The sequence below is a fragment of the Arvicanthis niloticus genome, chromosome 24 (genome assembly GCF_011762505.2).
Source record: "Arvicanthis niloticus isolate mArvNil1 chromosome 24, mArvNil1.pat.X, whole genome shotgun sequence".
Lineage (NCBI taxonomy): Eukaryota > Metazoa > Chordata > Mammalia > Rodentia > Muridae > Arvicanthis > Arvicanthis niloticus.
In genome coordinates, this window is record NC_133432.1 from 8,648,631 (window position 1) to 8,665,530 (window position 16,900).

The 16,900-nt window shown below is 51.0% G+C and overlaps 1 protein-coding gene across 3 annotated transcripts in view; it reads left to right on the forward strand.

The window, feature by feature from the left end:
- Window positions 1–16,486, forward strand: part of Nos1 (nitric oxide synthase 1) — a 177,641-nt gene extending 161,155 nt beyond the window's left edge. For all 3 annotated transcript variants that reach the window (XM_076922586.1, XM_076922585.1, XM_076922587.1), the window contains 7 exons: window positions 769–979; window positions 1,708–1,795; window positions 3,590–3,711; window positions 5,193–5,341; window positions 7,318–7,512; window positions 10,280–10,398; window positions 11,293–16,486. In XM_076922586.1, coding sequence (XP_076778701.1) covers window positions 769–979; window positions 1,708–1,795; window positions 3,590–3,711; window positions 5,193–5,341; window positions 7,318–7,512; window positions 10,280–10,398; window positions 11,293–11,308 — 900 coding nt within the window. In that variant the 3' untranslated portion in view covers window positions 11,309–16,486. The remainder of the gene's footprint in view (window positions 1–768; window positions 980–1,707; window positions 1,796–3,589; window positions 3,712–5,192; window positions 5,342–7,317; window positions 7,513–10,279; window positions 10,399–11,292) is intronic.
- Window positions 16,487–16,900: the final 414 nt, after the last annotated feature.

Here is a 16,900-nt window from a genome sequence, read left to right on the forward strand (position 1 = left end):
CCCTCATAGATTAGATCAACATTTCTATAAAAACAAGCCAGGAAAACTGCCCCCACTTCTCTCATGTTAGAACATGTAGCTGAGCCGGGCGGTGGTGGTGCACGCCTTTAATCCCAGCACTTGGGAGGCAGAGGCAGGCGGATTTCTGAGTTCAAGGCCAGCCTGGTCTACAGAGTGAGTTCCAGGACACAGAGAAACCCTGTCTTGAAAAACCAAAAAAAAACATGTAGCTGGCACCACCTATGCACAGTGGATCCTCCCCAGACCCCAGATCTGCCGGCATCCCAGTCACCAAAGGTTTTCTTGGGCTTACTGTTCACAGGTGCTGCTGTCATAACAGAGAAGGTATGGCCACAGTCACACGGGGAAGGCAGGGGGTGGGGGTGGCAGCTAGTCCCATTGTCCCATTGCACCTGCAGTCAGGAAGCAAACAGTGACCAGGAAGATGGACTGGACTGTAATACTTGATGGCCCGCCCCCAATAACTCACTTCCTCCAGTGAGGTTCACCTTCTAAAGATGTCACAACCTCCCAAGACAGCACTGCCTACTGAGAACAAAGTGTCCAAACACGTGAGCGTATGGAGATGGTTCACACTTGAAGCATGACCATTAAAAGCCCATCTATTTTCAGAGCCAGAGGTGCAATGCCCCACTGTAGGTACCGAATATCCTCAGGTCAGTTCTCCTCCTCCCATTCCCTCCTCCAGGCCCCACCAGAAATTGGGGACCTGGACTCAAAGCCCCTCTCTGTTCTCTCTTGCCACAGGGGCTCCAGGAATATGAGGAGTGGAAATGGGGCAAGAACCCCACAATGGTGGAGGTGCTGGAAGAGTTCCGGTCCATCCAGATGCCGGCCACGCTTCTTCTCACCCAGCTGTCGCTGCTACAGCCACGCTACTACTCCATCAGCTCCTCTCCAGACATGTACCCCGATGAGGTGCACCTCACCGTGGCTATTGTGTCCTACCACATCAGAGGTGCGCGTTCGGGGAAACTAATGGGAGACCCTTGTGTCTATATTTTCCCCCTGAGGTGTCTAGAGATCTCTCCCTAAACTGCCCGTGGATCAGATCCCAAATCTTGCAGGATGCTCTCAGCCAAGCCTGGGGAATAGAACAAAGACACACAGCAGGCTGTGTGTCCCTGTGGCTGAACTAACCCTGAGTATGGATAGAAATGTACAAGGAATGCATTAGAGGGGGTGGGGGCTGAGTCCTGCTCTGATTCCCTTGATCCTCTCAGACTTCGAGCGGCCTGTAAAACAGGCCTCCTCCACCCTGTCTGACCTGCTGTGCAGTGCACACAGGGGTATCTCACAGGCCTGGCTGGAGCTAAATAAAACCAATACCCCTTCAATCTGTTCCCCTGTGACCAAGGAATTGAACTGTGCAGTGCCTAAAGGCTCTGGGACCCATGTGAACAAGCTATTCAGAGCATCTTGACCAGGCTCTCAAGCAGACAAGGTCTGAGTGTTCACATCCAGACTTATCCGAACCCTGAGGACAAGCCAACCTAAGTTCACTCTGGTTGTGTTAACCCCACCCTACCCCCACCTTTCTCCTTCAGAGGCAGGGATCCAGAGCTGGGACTCCAAGGCACAACACTTGTCTTTGAGCTGGGAGAGCCTTCACTGGGGGTGAGGGTGGGGCTAGAAAGTGAAACGATGCCTGACATAATCAGACGGGCCACTTGCTCATCCTTGTAGATGGGGAAGGACCAGTTCACCACGGGGTGTGCTCCTCCTGGCTCAACCGAATACAAGCTGATGATATCGTCCCCTGCTTCGTGAGAGGGTGAGTTAGCTGGGTGAGGAGAGGTGCTTGGCCTTCTCCCAGCAACGCATTGATGCCATGCATCTGAGTGTATGGGGGACCAGCATGAAGGGCTCTAGATAGGTGCCCTGCTTCATTCTGCGTTGTTAGGGAGACAGGATCAGGGGACACACAGCCAGCTGGGTATCCCAGCAGTACATATGTGTACAAGACCATGAAATGATGGTCTCATCCTTCGTAGGCTGTGCAGACCCATGGGCATTCTATTCTTGAAAACATAACAACCCAAAACATCTTCAGATATCGTCAGGTGGGCCCTCAAGGTAGTAAGGAGAGGGAGAAAGGCATACCGAGTTAACTTTTTTTTTCTTTTTATTAATCAGCATGTGTGTGGTATGAGAGTGTGGTCACAGATGTGGAGGTCACAGGACAGCCACATGGAGTCAGCTCTTCCCCTTCCACCTTTATATAGCTCCTGGGGATCGAACTGGGGTCATCCGGCTTGCACAGCAGGTATTCCATCTGCTGAGATGTACTATGGGTTATGTTTGTGCTTCTGGCTTTCACTCCAGTTTCTCAGAGATGGCAATGTACTGAACATCCCCCATCAAAAGGAAATTCCCCATTTTAAGGATGGTCCTGAGCTGGGACCCTCACTCCAAATACAGTGGAAGCCCTGCTCCAACAGTGACCTGGCCCACTACTTGTTTCTCCTGTTGAGAGCAGTGTCGGTGGTCTGGCCCACCTACTGTCCACATCCGTCTCATGGAGCTGGTTTCCAAACCAGAGTCCTGAGCCCAGCCTGACCACATAGCCCAGGAACCTCCATGTTAGCATCCCCAGGTAGCTCACGGAGGCACTGGTATCTGCAACCTCCTGGCTGACGAAAGACCTCATGGCTGACGAAAGACCAGTTCTTAAGTTGAAATCAAGGGGCTGGGGTGATGGCTCAGTGTGCCAAGTACCTGTTGTGCAAATGTGAGGCTCTGAGTTCGAATCCCACACACCCACTTAAGAGCCAGGCAGGGTGGCACAGGCTTGTAACCCCAGTGTGTAGCCCCCAGTGTTTGGTCGAAGAGACAGAGATGGATGGACCCACAGAACTTAGTGGCAGCTAGCCAAGGTAAATCAGCAAGCTCCTGGTTTAGTGAAAAGCCCAGGCTCAAAAATAAAGTGGAAAAAATGATAGGAAGGTAGTCAACTTTTACCTCTGACCTCCACATGTACATGTACATACATACACACATACACATACATACATGCATATGTATATATGTGTGTATATATGAAACGTTACATATCACTACACACACACACACACACACACACACACACACACACACACACACACATATTTTTAAGTTAAAATTCAGCCCAGAGTGATTTTACTCCCTCTGCCACCTTGGGGACATTTAATGACACTCAACAACATCTTGGATTGTCATGACTGTGGATTTACCCCTGACATCAATCCGATAGGAGCTCACGGTACCACTTGAACTCCTACAGTGCACACAATAGCCCCCCAACAAAAGGGTCCCCACCCCCCCCCAGAGCTAGAACACATGGAAAGTCCAGGTTATCTCAGGCTCAATTGTCTGTGGGACTTAGCCTGATGAGAAGCAGAGGGAAACAGAGGAAGAGCCAAACCCCAACAACCTTACCTTTTAAATCTCTCTAATCTGTGAATTCTTACTCTAAAAGGGGGCCCATGGCCCCATTAGTCACTCTTAAGATGGCTGCCTGGGCCACCCTGGGCTTCATCGTGGGGGTTGGAGCAGCACACAGCAAAGCTTCTGTTTCTTCTTTCTCCAGTGCCCCCAGCTTCCACCTGCCTCGAAACCCCCAGGTGCCTTGCATCCTGGTTGGCCCAGGCACCGGCATCGCGCCCTTCCGAAGCTTTTGGCAACAGCGACAATTTGACATCCAACACAAAGGTACTAAATGAAATGACCCAGAGGCCCCTGACCTGACCCCTGATCCAGAGAAAGACAAGAGGGTCCCTGCTCCACCTCACTGCCTGGGAAGGGGAGGCGTGAGGTGGGTCTGCCACACCAATGTGGCCACAGGTGCCCTGAACAGCCCACTCAAATAAACCTGCTACACAGCCTGTCCCAGGGGCCTGAAATCTCATCCTCAGAGGATATCTCTTTGACTTAAGGGGTTGGTCCTAAAAGACCAATATTCCACCAAGGATAGATGTGTATCCTTATCAAATGGATTTGTGTGTGTGTGTGTGTATGTGTGTGTGTGTGTGTGTGTGTGTGTGTCTGCCTCATGAATGGTCACAAGAATTAGGTCTTGTTTTGTGAGATGAAGTTCAGGTTTGGGAGAGAAAGATAAATGGTCCCCAGTTGTAGACTCATCAAACAAGGAGTCCAGCAGGACAAGATTAGGACAGTCCGAACAGATTTAAATCTAGACCAGGTGTGCTAGCACTTGTCTTTAACAAGACCTAGAGGCAGATGGATCTCTGTGACTTCAGGCCAGCCTGGTCTACACAGTTCTGGGCCGGCACGGTTTTAGGTAGGTAGGTAGGTAGATGGATGGATGGATGGATGGATGGATGGATGGATGGATAGATAGATAGATAGATAGATAGATAGATAGATGATTGATTGATGATTGATGATTCATAGATGATTGATTGATGATTGACAGATAGAAGATAGATGATAGATGATTGATAGATGGATGGATGATAGACACATAGATATATGATAGATGGATGGATGGATGGATGGATAGATGGATGGATAGAAGATAGATGTTAGCTCTGTGTCCCACACTGAGCTGTGTTTCTGACAGAACAGTGACCCCAAGAGGTGGTTTGAGGTATTACCATTGACCCACACAGCAAATCTAATGCCCCAACTGCACTTCAAACAACTGAAATAAAATATAGTCTGTATTAAGTGGATAGGTTAACTCCACTAGAGAACGCTATTTTATGTAAGATTTTCATACCCAGGAGAATCCTGGGATCGCCATTTCCCTTGCACGCTGAGGAAGCTGGTGCTTCCATTTTCACATGGGGAAACTGAAGTTCTGAGGTGGGGCTGGCGTGCTCAGGGTCACACAGAGCTGGGACTCAGATGCAGACCATCAGGCTCCAGGCTGGGCTCTGGGCAATTTCCAATAGCAGGCTGCTAAGGAGTCGGCTGGACATAGGAATGGAGCAAGACCAGGCAAGGCATGTCTGGGGGATGCCCCCTTGTTCCCCACAGGCTGTGCTTGTCTGTGTGCATAGGTGCAAATGTTGAGTGCACCTGTGTGTTTAACACCCCCCCCCGCCCCATTATGTGAGCCTTCCTAGGCATGTCATGCCCTGAGATCCCAGCACCCCAGGTCCTGTAGCTTAACCACCGCCCACTTGGGTATCAGAGCCATCTGTGTTATGGGTCTTCCCGGTCCCCAGGAATGAATCCCTGCCCCATGGTTCTGGTCTTCGGGTGTCGACAATCCAAGATAGATCATATCTACAGAGAGGAGACCCTGCAGGCCAAGAACAAGGGTGTCTTCAGAGAGCTGTACACTGCCTACTCCCGGGAACCCGACAGGCCAAAGGTAACCTAGCCCACACCCGGACACCCTCAAGTGTGCAAGCATGAGTATGCTTGTGCATGTCACACACACGCACACACACACACACACACACACACACACACACACACATATGATGGCCAGTTTTTATTGCCCACTTGAAACAATCAGGAATCACCCAGGAGGAGGGGCTCGAAGGGGATTGTCTGGACTAGCATTGGGTTAATCAAAGTCTGAATGCACAAAGTACCGTTTCAAGGCCGGGCCCCTGGACTGAGTGAAAGGCAGGAGAGAGCTGAGCTCTGAGGATCATGTCTGCATTTCTCTCTGCCCTTGATTGTGGGCGTGACTAACCGCTTCATGTTCCTGCCACTGTGGTGTCCCCACGATGAGGGACCCGAACTAAAAACCAAACCTGTCTCCCCAAGTTGCTTTCATCAGGGCGTTTCATCATGACAGAATGGAAACTAAGACACCCCACTTCTGAGTATGTTACCCCGCTACCCCCAGATCTGCTCTGTCCTCAGAAAACCTGGTAGGGGCTGAGTCCCTTGAAAATATTTCACAGCTACATAATATGATCTTGCTATGTAGCCCAGGCTGGCACAGAACTCACCCAGTCTAGAATTCGTATTTTTTTCCCCTCTACCTCCCAAATGATTATAGGTGAATCATATTCTTTAACACAGTATATACTATGTTATGTATATTTCCAACAATTAAAAAAAAAAAAACGTTTAAATAGAGCCTAGCTGAGCATAGTAGCCCACAGCTATAACCCCAGTACTTAGAAGGCTAAGGCAGAATAATTGTGAGTTCAAGGCCAGCCTGAGCTACATAGTAATACTAATTTCAAAGAAAAAATTAATGAGTTAAAATTAAAAAAAAAAAAAAAAAAGCTCAAAATCTATTAATTTTTACAGTCCACGGGAGACAACACCAGTCAGAATAAACATGGGCCCTGGAACTGGTGCTCTAACTGCCCGGCTTGGGGACAGTTTGGAGAGCCCAGAGACCAGGCTAGGACCTATGGCATAGGAGGAGAAGAGTCAGGGGATGCAGAAAGGGGCTGTTTGGCCCCTGGTAGGGGGTGGCGGTTATCAGCAGAATTTACCAGCTAGATGGAGGCCACACACAGGAGGAGTTTCTGGCCCATGAAACAAACCCTGCAATGGACCACCTCTGTGCTCAGGTCGCAAGCGTCTAGCCTGCCTCTCACTTCCATTCTTGATAGGATAGCCAGCTTATTGGGGAGGTGGGAGGGGGCGTGGAGGCTGGCAGCCCCTTACTTTGCCCATCCTTGGCTTTCTGCCTTGAGTGTCTCTGACCCAATAGTGACCACCCAGGGAAAGGAGAAGGTAGCTAAATAGCTAAGGCCTTTGCGTCTCTGTTACTTGTCTCATGGCCGGGACAAAATGGATGGAAACTGCTTAGATAAGGAAGGTTTTCCTTGGGGCCCACGGTTAGGGAATGCAGTCTGCTGCCCATCGTGGCGAGAAGGGTGTGGAAGCAGGGACGTTTGCAGCTGCAGTCTGCGAGCAGAGAGAGATGAATGCCCAGCTTGAATCCTCCTTCTATCCAGTCAAGAACCCCGGCCTATGGAATAACGCGACCCATTTTCCAGACTGAGTTTACCCACCCTCACTAACTCACACTAGAGACTCCCTCACGGACACACCCCAAGGTTTGTCTCCTAGACGACTCTGGGTTTTCTCAAGTTGACAGTCAAGGTGGACCATACATTCTGGGGTGCTCCCCCTGGAGGTTATCTAGGGAGCACTCCCCCCAGATCTAGGGAGTACCCTCCCTGCTCCCCGGCTGGAATCAGCTCCTTCGCACATATGGTGGCTTGGTCTCCCTTCACTCTTCCTAGTCCCTCATCCCATCCCCCTGAGGTTAGCTCACAAAACAGCTCCCTACCCACAAATCCTTGCTTCCTGGTGGGTGGAGCCCAGAAGCCTCTCACCGTGGCCACAGCTCACCGTCGCCCTCTGCTGCAGAAATATGTACAGGACGTGCTTCAGGAACAGCTGGCTGAGTCTGTGTACCGCGCCCTGAAGGAGCAAGGAGGCCACATTTATGTCTGTGGGGACGTTACGATGGCCGCCGACGTCCTCAAAGCCATCCAGCGCATAATGACCCAGCAGGGGAAACTCTCAGAAGAGGATGCTGGTGTGTTCATCAGCAGGCTGAGGGTGAGTGACAGCTGGCAACCACTGTCCAGAAGTTTCCTCTCTTCCAACCTCCACCATCTGACTTTACAACTGGGGTTGTACCTAGCCATGACCAAGAGAGAGAGAGAGAGAGAGAGAGAGAGAGAGAGAGAGAGAGAGAGAGAGAGAGAGAGAGAGAGAAAAGAGAGAGAAGAGCCAGGCATGCAGGTACACACAGCCAATATAGTTATAGGCTCTCGTATATGACACTAGGTGGACTTGTGAGGAGTTTTACAGATGTTGCCCTAACTCAGCGCTTCCAGAACCCCGAGCCTGGCTGTTCCTCTGCCCGGTGCAATTGACTGCATATGGTTGTCACTTCACACGGAAAAAGGCTCATCCACTAGTTGGTGCTGCATGTCTTTAATCCCAGCTCTCTGGAGGCAGAGGCAAGCAGATCTCTGTGAGTTCGAGGCCAGCCTGGTCTACAAAGTGTGTTTCAGAACGACAGGATAAAACAGAGAAACCCTGTCCTGCAAAAACAAACAAAAAGGTTCCCAAGGAGGGCAGGCGGGCCTGAAGGAGGCCATGCTTGATCTTTAAGCCATGCACCTGACTCGGAGTGTGACTGCTCTGAAGGAAAGGCCCTTTCTTACTGTGCTCAAGGGCTAGGTTAACAGCCATGATGGCTTCCCCAACAGAGTCTCAACTATGTAACCGACTGATCACCTCCCCCAATAGAAGCTGAATCCCGGAGGCGGCCCCTTAAATGAACAACGATCAATTTTTAGAGGGGGAGGGGCATGAATGTGTCATGGAGCACATGTGGGGGTCAGAGGGCACCTTGCAGAGTGTTCTCTTCTATCGTGTATTCAGCTCGTGTCATCAGGCTCGGTGGCAAGTGCCTTTACTAGATGAGCCATCTCAGTGGCCCCAGTCAGTAGCCAAACATTTTTCTAGACGCTCCTCTCTAAACCTGACTCTAAAGCCCAGTGAGGGAAAAGAGATTCTTAGAAATTGGCCAGGGGCTGTGGAGAGGGCTCGGCAGGAAAGGTGCTTGCGGTGCACTCATGAAGACCGGAGTTCACATCCTCAGCCCTTACATAAATGCCAGCTGGGCATCACAGCCTGCCTGTGCTCCCAGCACACATGGAAGGCAGAGGCAGGGACTGCCAGAGCGAGCTGGCCATGAGACTAGCTGAATCGTGAGCTCTGGCCTCAGGAGAGAGACCCTGCCTCAGTACATAAATGAGGAGATGAAGAAAGACATCCAGACATCCTCTGGCCTTCTTAAAGCAATGCGCACACTTCATGTACAGACATGAATACAAACACATTCGCAGGAGGAAGGAGAGGCAGGCCAGGTAAGGAGGATGCTATGGGGCCCACCATGCTCTTACTGTCTTTGACACGGTCCCAATTGTATAGCATCCCAGGATCGATCTTTGCAGAATAGGGCAGAGAAACCTTCCCCACTAGAAATTCTGTCCAGATGTGGAACCTGATGCAGGGGCCAGGTTCTAGAACTGAACCCATCGTGTGCCTTGCTGCAGGGGCAGGGTACTAAAACCAAGTATACCATGGGCCCCATTAGCCAGGCTAAGCTCCTGACCACTGCCCTCATCAGGAATATGATGAATCTCTCCTCCCAACCACCAAAACGTCACTCTTCAATAATATTCATAACTGACCAACCGATCCCTCACTTCTGCCAAGGTGGCTCCATCACTTCTGAATCTGCCCCCGCCCTCCATGCTTGAGACAAAACCCAGGGTCTTGTGCATGCCAAGAAAGCGCTGTACCAGTGAGCTACAGCCCCGCCCACAGTTGCCTTCCTTTTCCTCTCCATCTGCTGGTACCGATCAGCAGGGGCATTTCATACTTAATTCAGGCTTGCTGGTATAAGCGTCCGAAAATCACTGAAGGAAGACCCCAGACTTAAATAGCATGCAGAGACAGCGTTTATTGTGGGGGCTGGGGGCGGGGGGTCAACCGTTAAAGGGAACTGGCAAAACTCTCTAGAAGTTCTAGAAGATTAGGTAATCTCTACCGTGATTGGCAGGGGCCAAAGCAGTGACATTAGTGTGACTCTGATTGGCTACTATGTTAGTTCTTCTATTCTTAGAGAGTGGGTTAGGTAATCTAAAATTTTATTGGTGGGTGCTGGGGAGGTCACAGGGGTCAGTTTCTGATTAGCTTGTGCCAAGTGGTCAGTGGTCTGCATTCCTAAGTCAGGATGAGATAAGGCTACCCAGCTCAGATGGCCCATCCTGAGATAAGATAGTTCCCCATTCTTGTGATTATCCCTAGGCTGTTCTTTCAGAGGGGGGTTTTATGACCTTGTTTCTGGATTTTATGGTCTGTTCCCAGAGCTGATGTCCTATGGCCTACTTTCTGGGACTTCTGCTCTGTTCCTGGAGCTGGTGTCTTACAGACTTCTTTTCGAAATCAGGCCTGGTCCTTAAATGGAGACAGCTGGGGTGTATGTTGTCCCTTCACAGGGATCTGAACTTTCAGGGGTGAGTTGGAAAGAGGAGAGACAGAATTAGAGCTCCCACCAGGCCTCCTCCATCCTTCTAGGCTCAGCATCCTCAAGGCAGCCGCTCTTTTTCCAAATACCCCATAGATCCTTTGCCACCCTGGCACAAAAGAGCGGAGCACTGCTAACCACAGCCTTAGAGACCAAAGGTACCCCAGGACCCTTCGGCTAAGTCTTTGTCATGTCTAAGTGTATGCTCCTAGACATGTCTGTTCCTCTCCAAGCCCTTACCTGCCATTTGACCCACACCCTGGCTATTTCCATCCATAGGATGACAACCGGTACCACGAGGACATCTTTGGAGTCACCCTCAGAACGTATGAAGTGACCAACCGCCTTAGATCTGAGTCCATCGCCTTCATTGAAGAGAGCAAAAAAGACACAGACGAGTAAGTCATGTCCAGGCCTGGGGGACGGGCTGCAGCTGGCGGACCGGATCCCCAGCCCGAAATGGCGTTGGGGCCATATCCCAGACCAAACTGCATGGCTGCCATTCGGCTGCTACCTGGGCAGAAGGTTACCCGTTTGAGGCCAGCTGGAGCTACACATGGAGACCTCTTCTCAATTAAACAAAAGAAAGGGGTGCACATTTCCCAGGTGCCCCCGGGCCTGCTGAGTCAGGCATTCAAAAGTTGGGGCACAGTGGTTAGCAAGCCCTCTGGGGACTCCCAAGGATCCAGAACGCGGTAGTTTCCTGCTCTGGACACCCATCTAGAGCGCCCCCTTGTGGAATGATGGTTTCCGCCAGCCAACCAACACTGTAGCTTTTGATGCTCCTCCCCCGACCCATACCTTAGAAGTCACAGGGGACATTCTCACGGAATGCAATTAAAACAGATAGCATCTTAACAGTTTGACTCAGCCTTTCGGAATTGCCAGAAGCCGTGTGACACAGTGATGTGTGTGAAGCCTCATTCTTTTAACCTTCCCCCCGCCCCAGGGTGCAGCAAGAAAACCAGTGTGTTGATGCTTACCCTCAACCTAACCTCCTGCCCCTGCCCCCTCCCCCCTGTGTGTGCATCCATGTGTGTGCACATGCGTGCAGAGACCTGGAGAGTTAGGGGCAATTGTGAACTGCCCCACATAGGTGCTGGGAACCGAGCTCAAGTTCTCTGGAAGAGCAGCAAGTACTTTGGAACCATTGGGATATCTCTCTCGTTGCGCCTGGTCTGGTTATAGTTGGTTTGGAGTTTGCTGTCTCCCAGGCATTGTCACACGCTGATTCCTGAAGGAAGCTAAGGAGCCTGGTGTCTACGCCACTAACCCCTTTTCTTGTCCAACAGGGTTTTCAGCTCCTAACTGGATCCTCCTGCCCCATGGGATGTGGGGTGGCTGCCCCAAGTGCCCAAGCAAGGGCGGCCACAGGTTGACTAAACACGGACACACACGGCTGAACCTTCCCCACAGGACCCCAAGCGGCCCCACCCTGCCTCTTGTCCTGTTGCTAAGTCCTGGTCCTTCTTCCCGCTCTGGACTCTCTCAACCCCAACCCTGGGTTTTCTCCTTGACCCTTGGGCTGTGATGCATCACCCTCGTACCCTGTAGTGGCTCTTACAGAACCGCGTCCTCCCTGCCCGCTTGCTCCCAAGGGCAGGCTGCGGTGCATGAAACCACTGGGTCATGGCCGTCACTCCTGTTGGGGTCTGAAGATGGCTAACACTGGGCCTCAGATCACCCTGAGCCAGTCCTTTGGCCACTTCAGCTCATTTCTATCCTCTTTTTATGACAGTGTGTGTGTTGTGTGTAAGAGAGAGAGAGAGAGAGAGAGAGAGAGAGAGAGAGAGAGAGACCTAAGTCATTCTCTGTCCTTTGCCTGCACATGCGCTGACCTTACCTGTGAGTCCACTGCCTTCCTGAAGGATGTCCAGTGCCATGAAACATGTCCCTAGATACTGTTAATCCCTCCCATGTCAGGCTTGTGTCAGCCTCCCTGAAACACATCAGGCCCCCTTACTAATCACAGGCACACGTGTCCTTGTGGAGGACCCAATCACACAGAATCCGAGGTGTTTAGAGTCTGACCCTCTCAGCAGAGGTCTATCTGGCAAATTTAACCACACAGTGGATTGGCCAAGCCCCTCCCCATTTTCACCAACCCCAGCTAGGACCACAGGATGTTGAGCTATCTTCCCCAGGCAACCCCAGCCATGGGCGGCCATGCTGGGCCAGGAAGCATGCTGGGAGTAAGGACTTTGCCATCAAGGGTATTTGGGTAACTCTTCTAAGTTTGTCCTCATTAAATGGATGGGTGGATCTTTTCTAGTGCTTTGGAGCCTTGGGCAGATGTCAGGGAGGAATGGGGTAGCTGCTTTCATTCCTCTAAATGAGCTAGCCTCCTGCTTGACAATAATCCCCTCCCCGCACCAGAACAAGCATCACAGGCAACAGAATTCTAGCCATGACCAGTTGGTCCTCACAGGTAATGGTCTTCTGAGGCAGTGCAGTGGTCCCTTATCTAATTGAATAAATGAATTAATAAATAAATAAAAGTTACAGACAGCCAAGAAACCTCCAGGGTCCCCAGGCTCAAGAGATTGGCTCTGGGGTCCCATGTTCTGTGCTCCTGTTTGGTTTTGTGAGGCAGGAAAAACAAAACAGACAACCATTTCCTCTATGTTGTGAACTGGGGCCTGCTGTCCTAATGCTAAGGTTGGGGGCTGTCAAATAGAAAATGCTGAAAACTTTACAGCTGTGGGGTCCAAAACCCTAAGGACTCCAATCCTTCCCTCCTTCCTTCCTTCCTTCCTTCCTTCCCTCCCTCCCTCCCTCCCTCCCTCCTTTCCTCCTTTCTTTCTTTCTTTCTTTCTTTCTTTCTTTCTTTCTTAAATTTTTTTCCTTCCTTTCCTTCCTTTCCTTCCTTCCCCTCCCCCCCCCAGGGTCTCCTGTTGCCCAGGCTGACTTCGAACTCATAACCTTTAATTCCTAACCCTACCACATCCAGTTTATGATTTTGCCACAGGCTCAAAGCTGGGACCTCCTACATGCTAGGCAAGCACTCTACCAACCGAGCCACATCCCCGGCCTTCAGTCCCCACCCCCGAGTTCAAAGACAGGTCTCATGTGGCACTGGACAACTTCTGTCTCATCCCCATCACTAGCATGTGGACCTGGTCCTCGTTGGAATCTCACCCGGCCTACCTTAGTACTAGTGTTTCCTACTTGATCTCCCATGCCTGTGGAGACTAAGCCCCTAGTACCCCAGAGCTACCTTCTGTAGCCCAAAGGTAAGGCAGTGACCTATTGACCTCCAACACAGTCCCAGGGACAACTTCTCAACCTTTCAAGCCTCTCTGGGGACGCTTAAAATGTAGCTGATTCCCCAGATCTGAACTGCTGTGCCCAACCTCCATCGAAGAGCCCTCTCTCTGCACACCAAGCTGCATGCACGCATGCGTGAACGGTTCTCGCACCTCTGAATAAGGAATGCTTACTCTGTGACAGGCTCCCCCTACCCCCACGCTTCCCCCACCCCCGGATATCCCCATGCTGCCAGTAGTGAGTGGACAGATGGAAGCCCTGTGTCATTTGCCAGAGTCCAAAGACACCATTACATAACCAGGTACAAGAGGGACGTCTGTTTATCAGTGCTAGGGATGGGACCCAGGACCTCACAGATGTCAGGCTGAGCTATGTCCCCAACCCCCAAGAGAGAATATTTTTAAAAGACACTTGAAATCTTGACACTGGCAGATTTCTTAGCTCCTGGTTAGAAGGCTGGAGATCAGTTGGGTACCCTTCTCTCCTTTGCCAAAATGCCCTAAGTAGCTTATCCAAAGGCTAAGCAAGGTGGTAGACCGGGTGGGTCAATACTGCCCTCTGCTGGCGGCTTTTCGTTCAAGCCCACGACCAGCAACAAGCCCAAAGTATGGCTGAGAATAGGAGACTGGAGTGGGTGAGTGAGCTGGTTTGTTTATCTCACCTTCTATGAGGTTGGCACTAGCTCCAACCCTGTTTCTCTGGAGTAGGTTACCCATTACGCTCTCTGCTATTCCTGTGACCACGGTCCCCGAGAAGTTCGGCCCACGGGAGAGGAGAGGGCTTCCCTTGCATGCCCTCGGAGAAAGCAGGTGATTTTCTTAGAGTGGCGGGGGGATGATTAGGTCCCACTATGATGCAAGCAGACCTGACCCACATTCTGTTGCTGCCTCGTTTATGCAGAAGGTCTGATTCCAGGTTGTACCTGAGCAAGACAGTGTTCCATGACAGTACCAACCCAAGAGTGCCAGCTCTGATAAGCTTCTGTCTTCCCTTTTCTCATACCACGTTTAGCTTCAGCGGCTGGTGGACAGCACCATCCCAATAGCAAGATGACCATCCTCACTAGCTTGAGGGAGTGGAGAGGCAGGCAGAGTCATAGGTCAGCAAGACCTGGTACCAATCTGTGGTAGAGAGTTAAGATAGAGAGAGCAGAGAGATCCCAGCTTTGGGTGAAGGAAGTTGAGGGATGCCTCGGTATAAAGGGAGAAAGCTGAATTGTCCCAAAAACACAGGACCAAGGGTGTGGGTTTCCCTGACAAAGAGCCCCTGCTTCAGAATGCAAGAGTGGAGATTCTGTTCTAGCCCAAGGCAAAATGGAAGGTTTCAGACACTGATATCTGAGTCCCACCCCATCCTTGTGCCCCCTCTCTGTCTCTCTCTGTCTCTCTGTCTCTCTCTGTCTCTCTGTCTCTCTCTCTCTCTCTCTTTCTCTCTCTCTCTCTGTCTCACAGGCACACCCACCCACCCACACAGAGCCACAGAAGCTGTGGGCTTCCAGGTTAAGTCCAGCCAAGGGACCCAATGTGGACAGCCTTCATGGACAGGGTTCAGCACTGGGAGGTTCAGGCCAGGCTGGCTTTTTCTCTCTCATTCACTGCCAGGCCCCACCTAAAGGAAAAGGCACCCAAGAGGAGAAGTTGGCCATGCCGCGTCTCCAGCACAGGGACCCCAGGGGAATCTGTTTTCTATTACAAGTCTGACATCTTAATCCCCAATGCCAAGATGCTCCAAAGTCTAAAATGCCTTGAGCGCCAACAGGACACCACAAGTAAAAACTTGCGTTCATCTACAAAAGTGTTTAAAAGAATGGGTGGCCTGGACATGCAGCTCGAGGGTAGAGCTCACCTGGCATGCAGAGTCCTGGATCCCATCCCAGCATGGTCAACAAATTGCCTCTGGCTCTCTATGTAAGGCATATACGTGAAATGTACATAGTACATAAATTTCATGTTTAGAGGTGGCGTCCCATCTGCCAAATATCCCGTCATGAATATGCAAATATTACAAAATCAAAAATAATTCCAAAATCTGAAACACTTCTAGTCGCAAGAATCTCAGCAAAGTACAGCCGACCTACCGGAGACAAGGGTGATACTGGGGTGAGCGAGCGTACCTCAGCTGTGTTTATGTTTGTTTGGTTCAGACATGTCTGAGTGGTCATAGATAACCGGGCATCTCTGACCCAAGCAAGGCAGGCGGTTTCTAACGAGGTGTCCCTGGAAGGCAGAAGTGGGTTGACTTTCTCCTAGACAAGTGAAGATGGGAACTGACCTCTAGGAGATTCTAGTCAACCAACCTTGGCCGCCATGTTGTTTAGAACTGAAGGAGTCTTCACAGCCTGGGCTGTCTTGGGTATCACAGGATACTGATTGAACAGCATCCGTGACCTTTCCTATTAGATGCCACTAGCAACCTCCTGCCATGTGTGACAGCCACAAAGGCCACCAGAAAGTAGTGAGTGCTCCCTGGGAAGGCAGGCAGGACCTTCAACCACTAGACCAAGAGGTCATTGCTTTTGGGTCTCAGGGGCCATCGAACTGTCTACCTGATGCTGTGGGCCTTCTGCTTACAGATCTGGATGAGGTCAGCAGAGCCCGCCTCCCAGTTCAATGGTTGTTTTTCTTACCTGCTTCAAACGGAGATCCAAGAGCTTTGTGGAGAAAGATAGAGCAAAGCTCCCAAGCCAGAGGGTGGCTATGTGTTTTTAAGATAGATTCTCCAAGACACCATCTCTCGAGCTGGGTCTGAGGTTATCCCCGTCCCCATCCCCCCTCTGTGCCCCTGAGCTCTGTCTCCCCACTTTTGCTATTGTGTTGTCCTTATGACTGTAAGACTCACCCACTCCAGGCTCAGCAGTTGCTTGCTGTAAGTCCGACATGGGGTCAGGTTACACCCAAAGGTGTTCACTGTGGGGTTACAGGGAGGCTGGGGAGAACAGGCAGAACCCAGGTTCCAGCTCGCCACCTATAAGCTGTCAGAAACTCGGATGCCCCCACCCAACTCCGGCATCTCTATGCTGCTACTCTTTGCCACGTGTCCCGTGTGCTCCAGCGCCGCCGCCACCCCCCCACGCCCTCCGTGAGGTTGTCCAGGCTGTGTTCTCGCATGCTTCTCTTCTATATAACCCTCATCTTCTCATTTTATGGGATTCAACACAAAGTCTACTTACTTATGCTTGTTTGCATTATGGTTCAACTATTAAAAAAGAAGAAAAAACAAAGCGGACTGACTCTGCCGGCTGGTGTCTTTTGTTGTACTGGGTTGGAATGTCACACATCCTCCTACCACACACAGTCCCGGGCTTGGTATCCAGGAAGCTCACACTGAGACTAGAGGAAGCAGATGCAGGTGTCCTGTTGGAAAGATGAAGATTCCCGGGTCCTGATTTGGGACCAGGAGACTGAGTTTTATCTTTCTGTCCCCCTTGGGCCACTGTACTCATTAGCCAAATTACCACTGAGGACACTCCTGAATGCTGGCAGGATTGAGGGAGAGACTGTTCCCAGTCCCCATGTATAGCCACCATCCTCCACAAATACCCTTTCCCAATCACAGCCACAGCCGTTGAAGGGTCCCTCCCCCACTCAGCCCTTCCTCCCATATACCAGCCCTGAAGACCCCAGAGCTCAAACC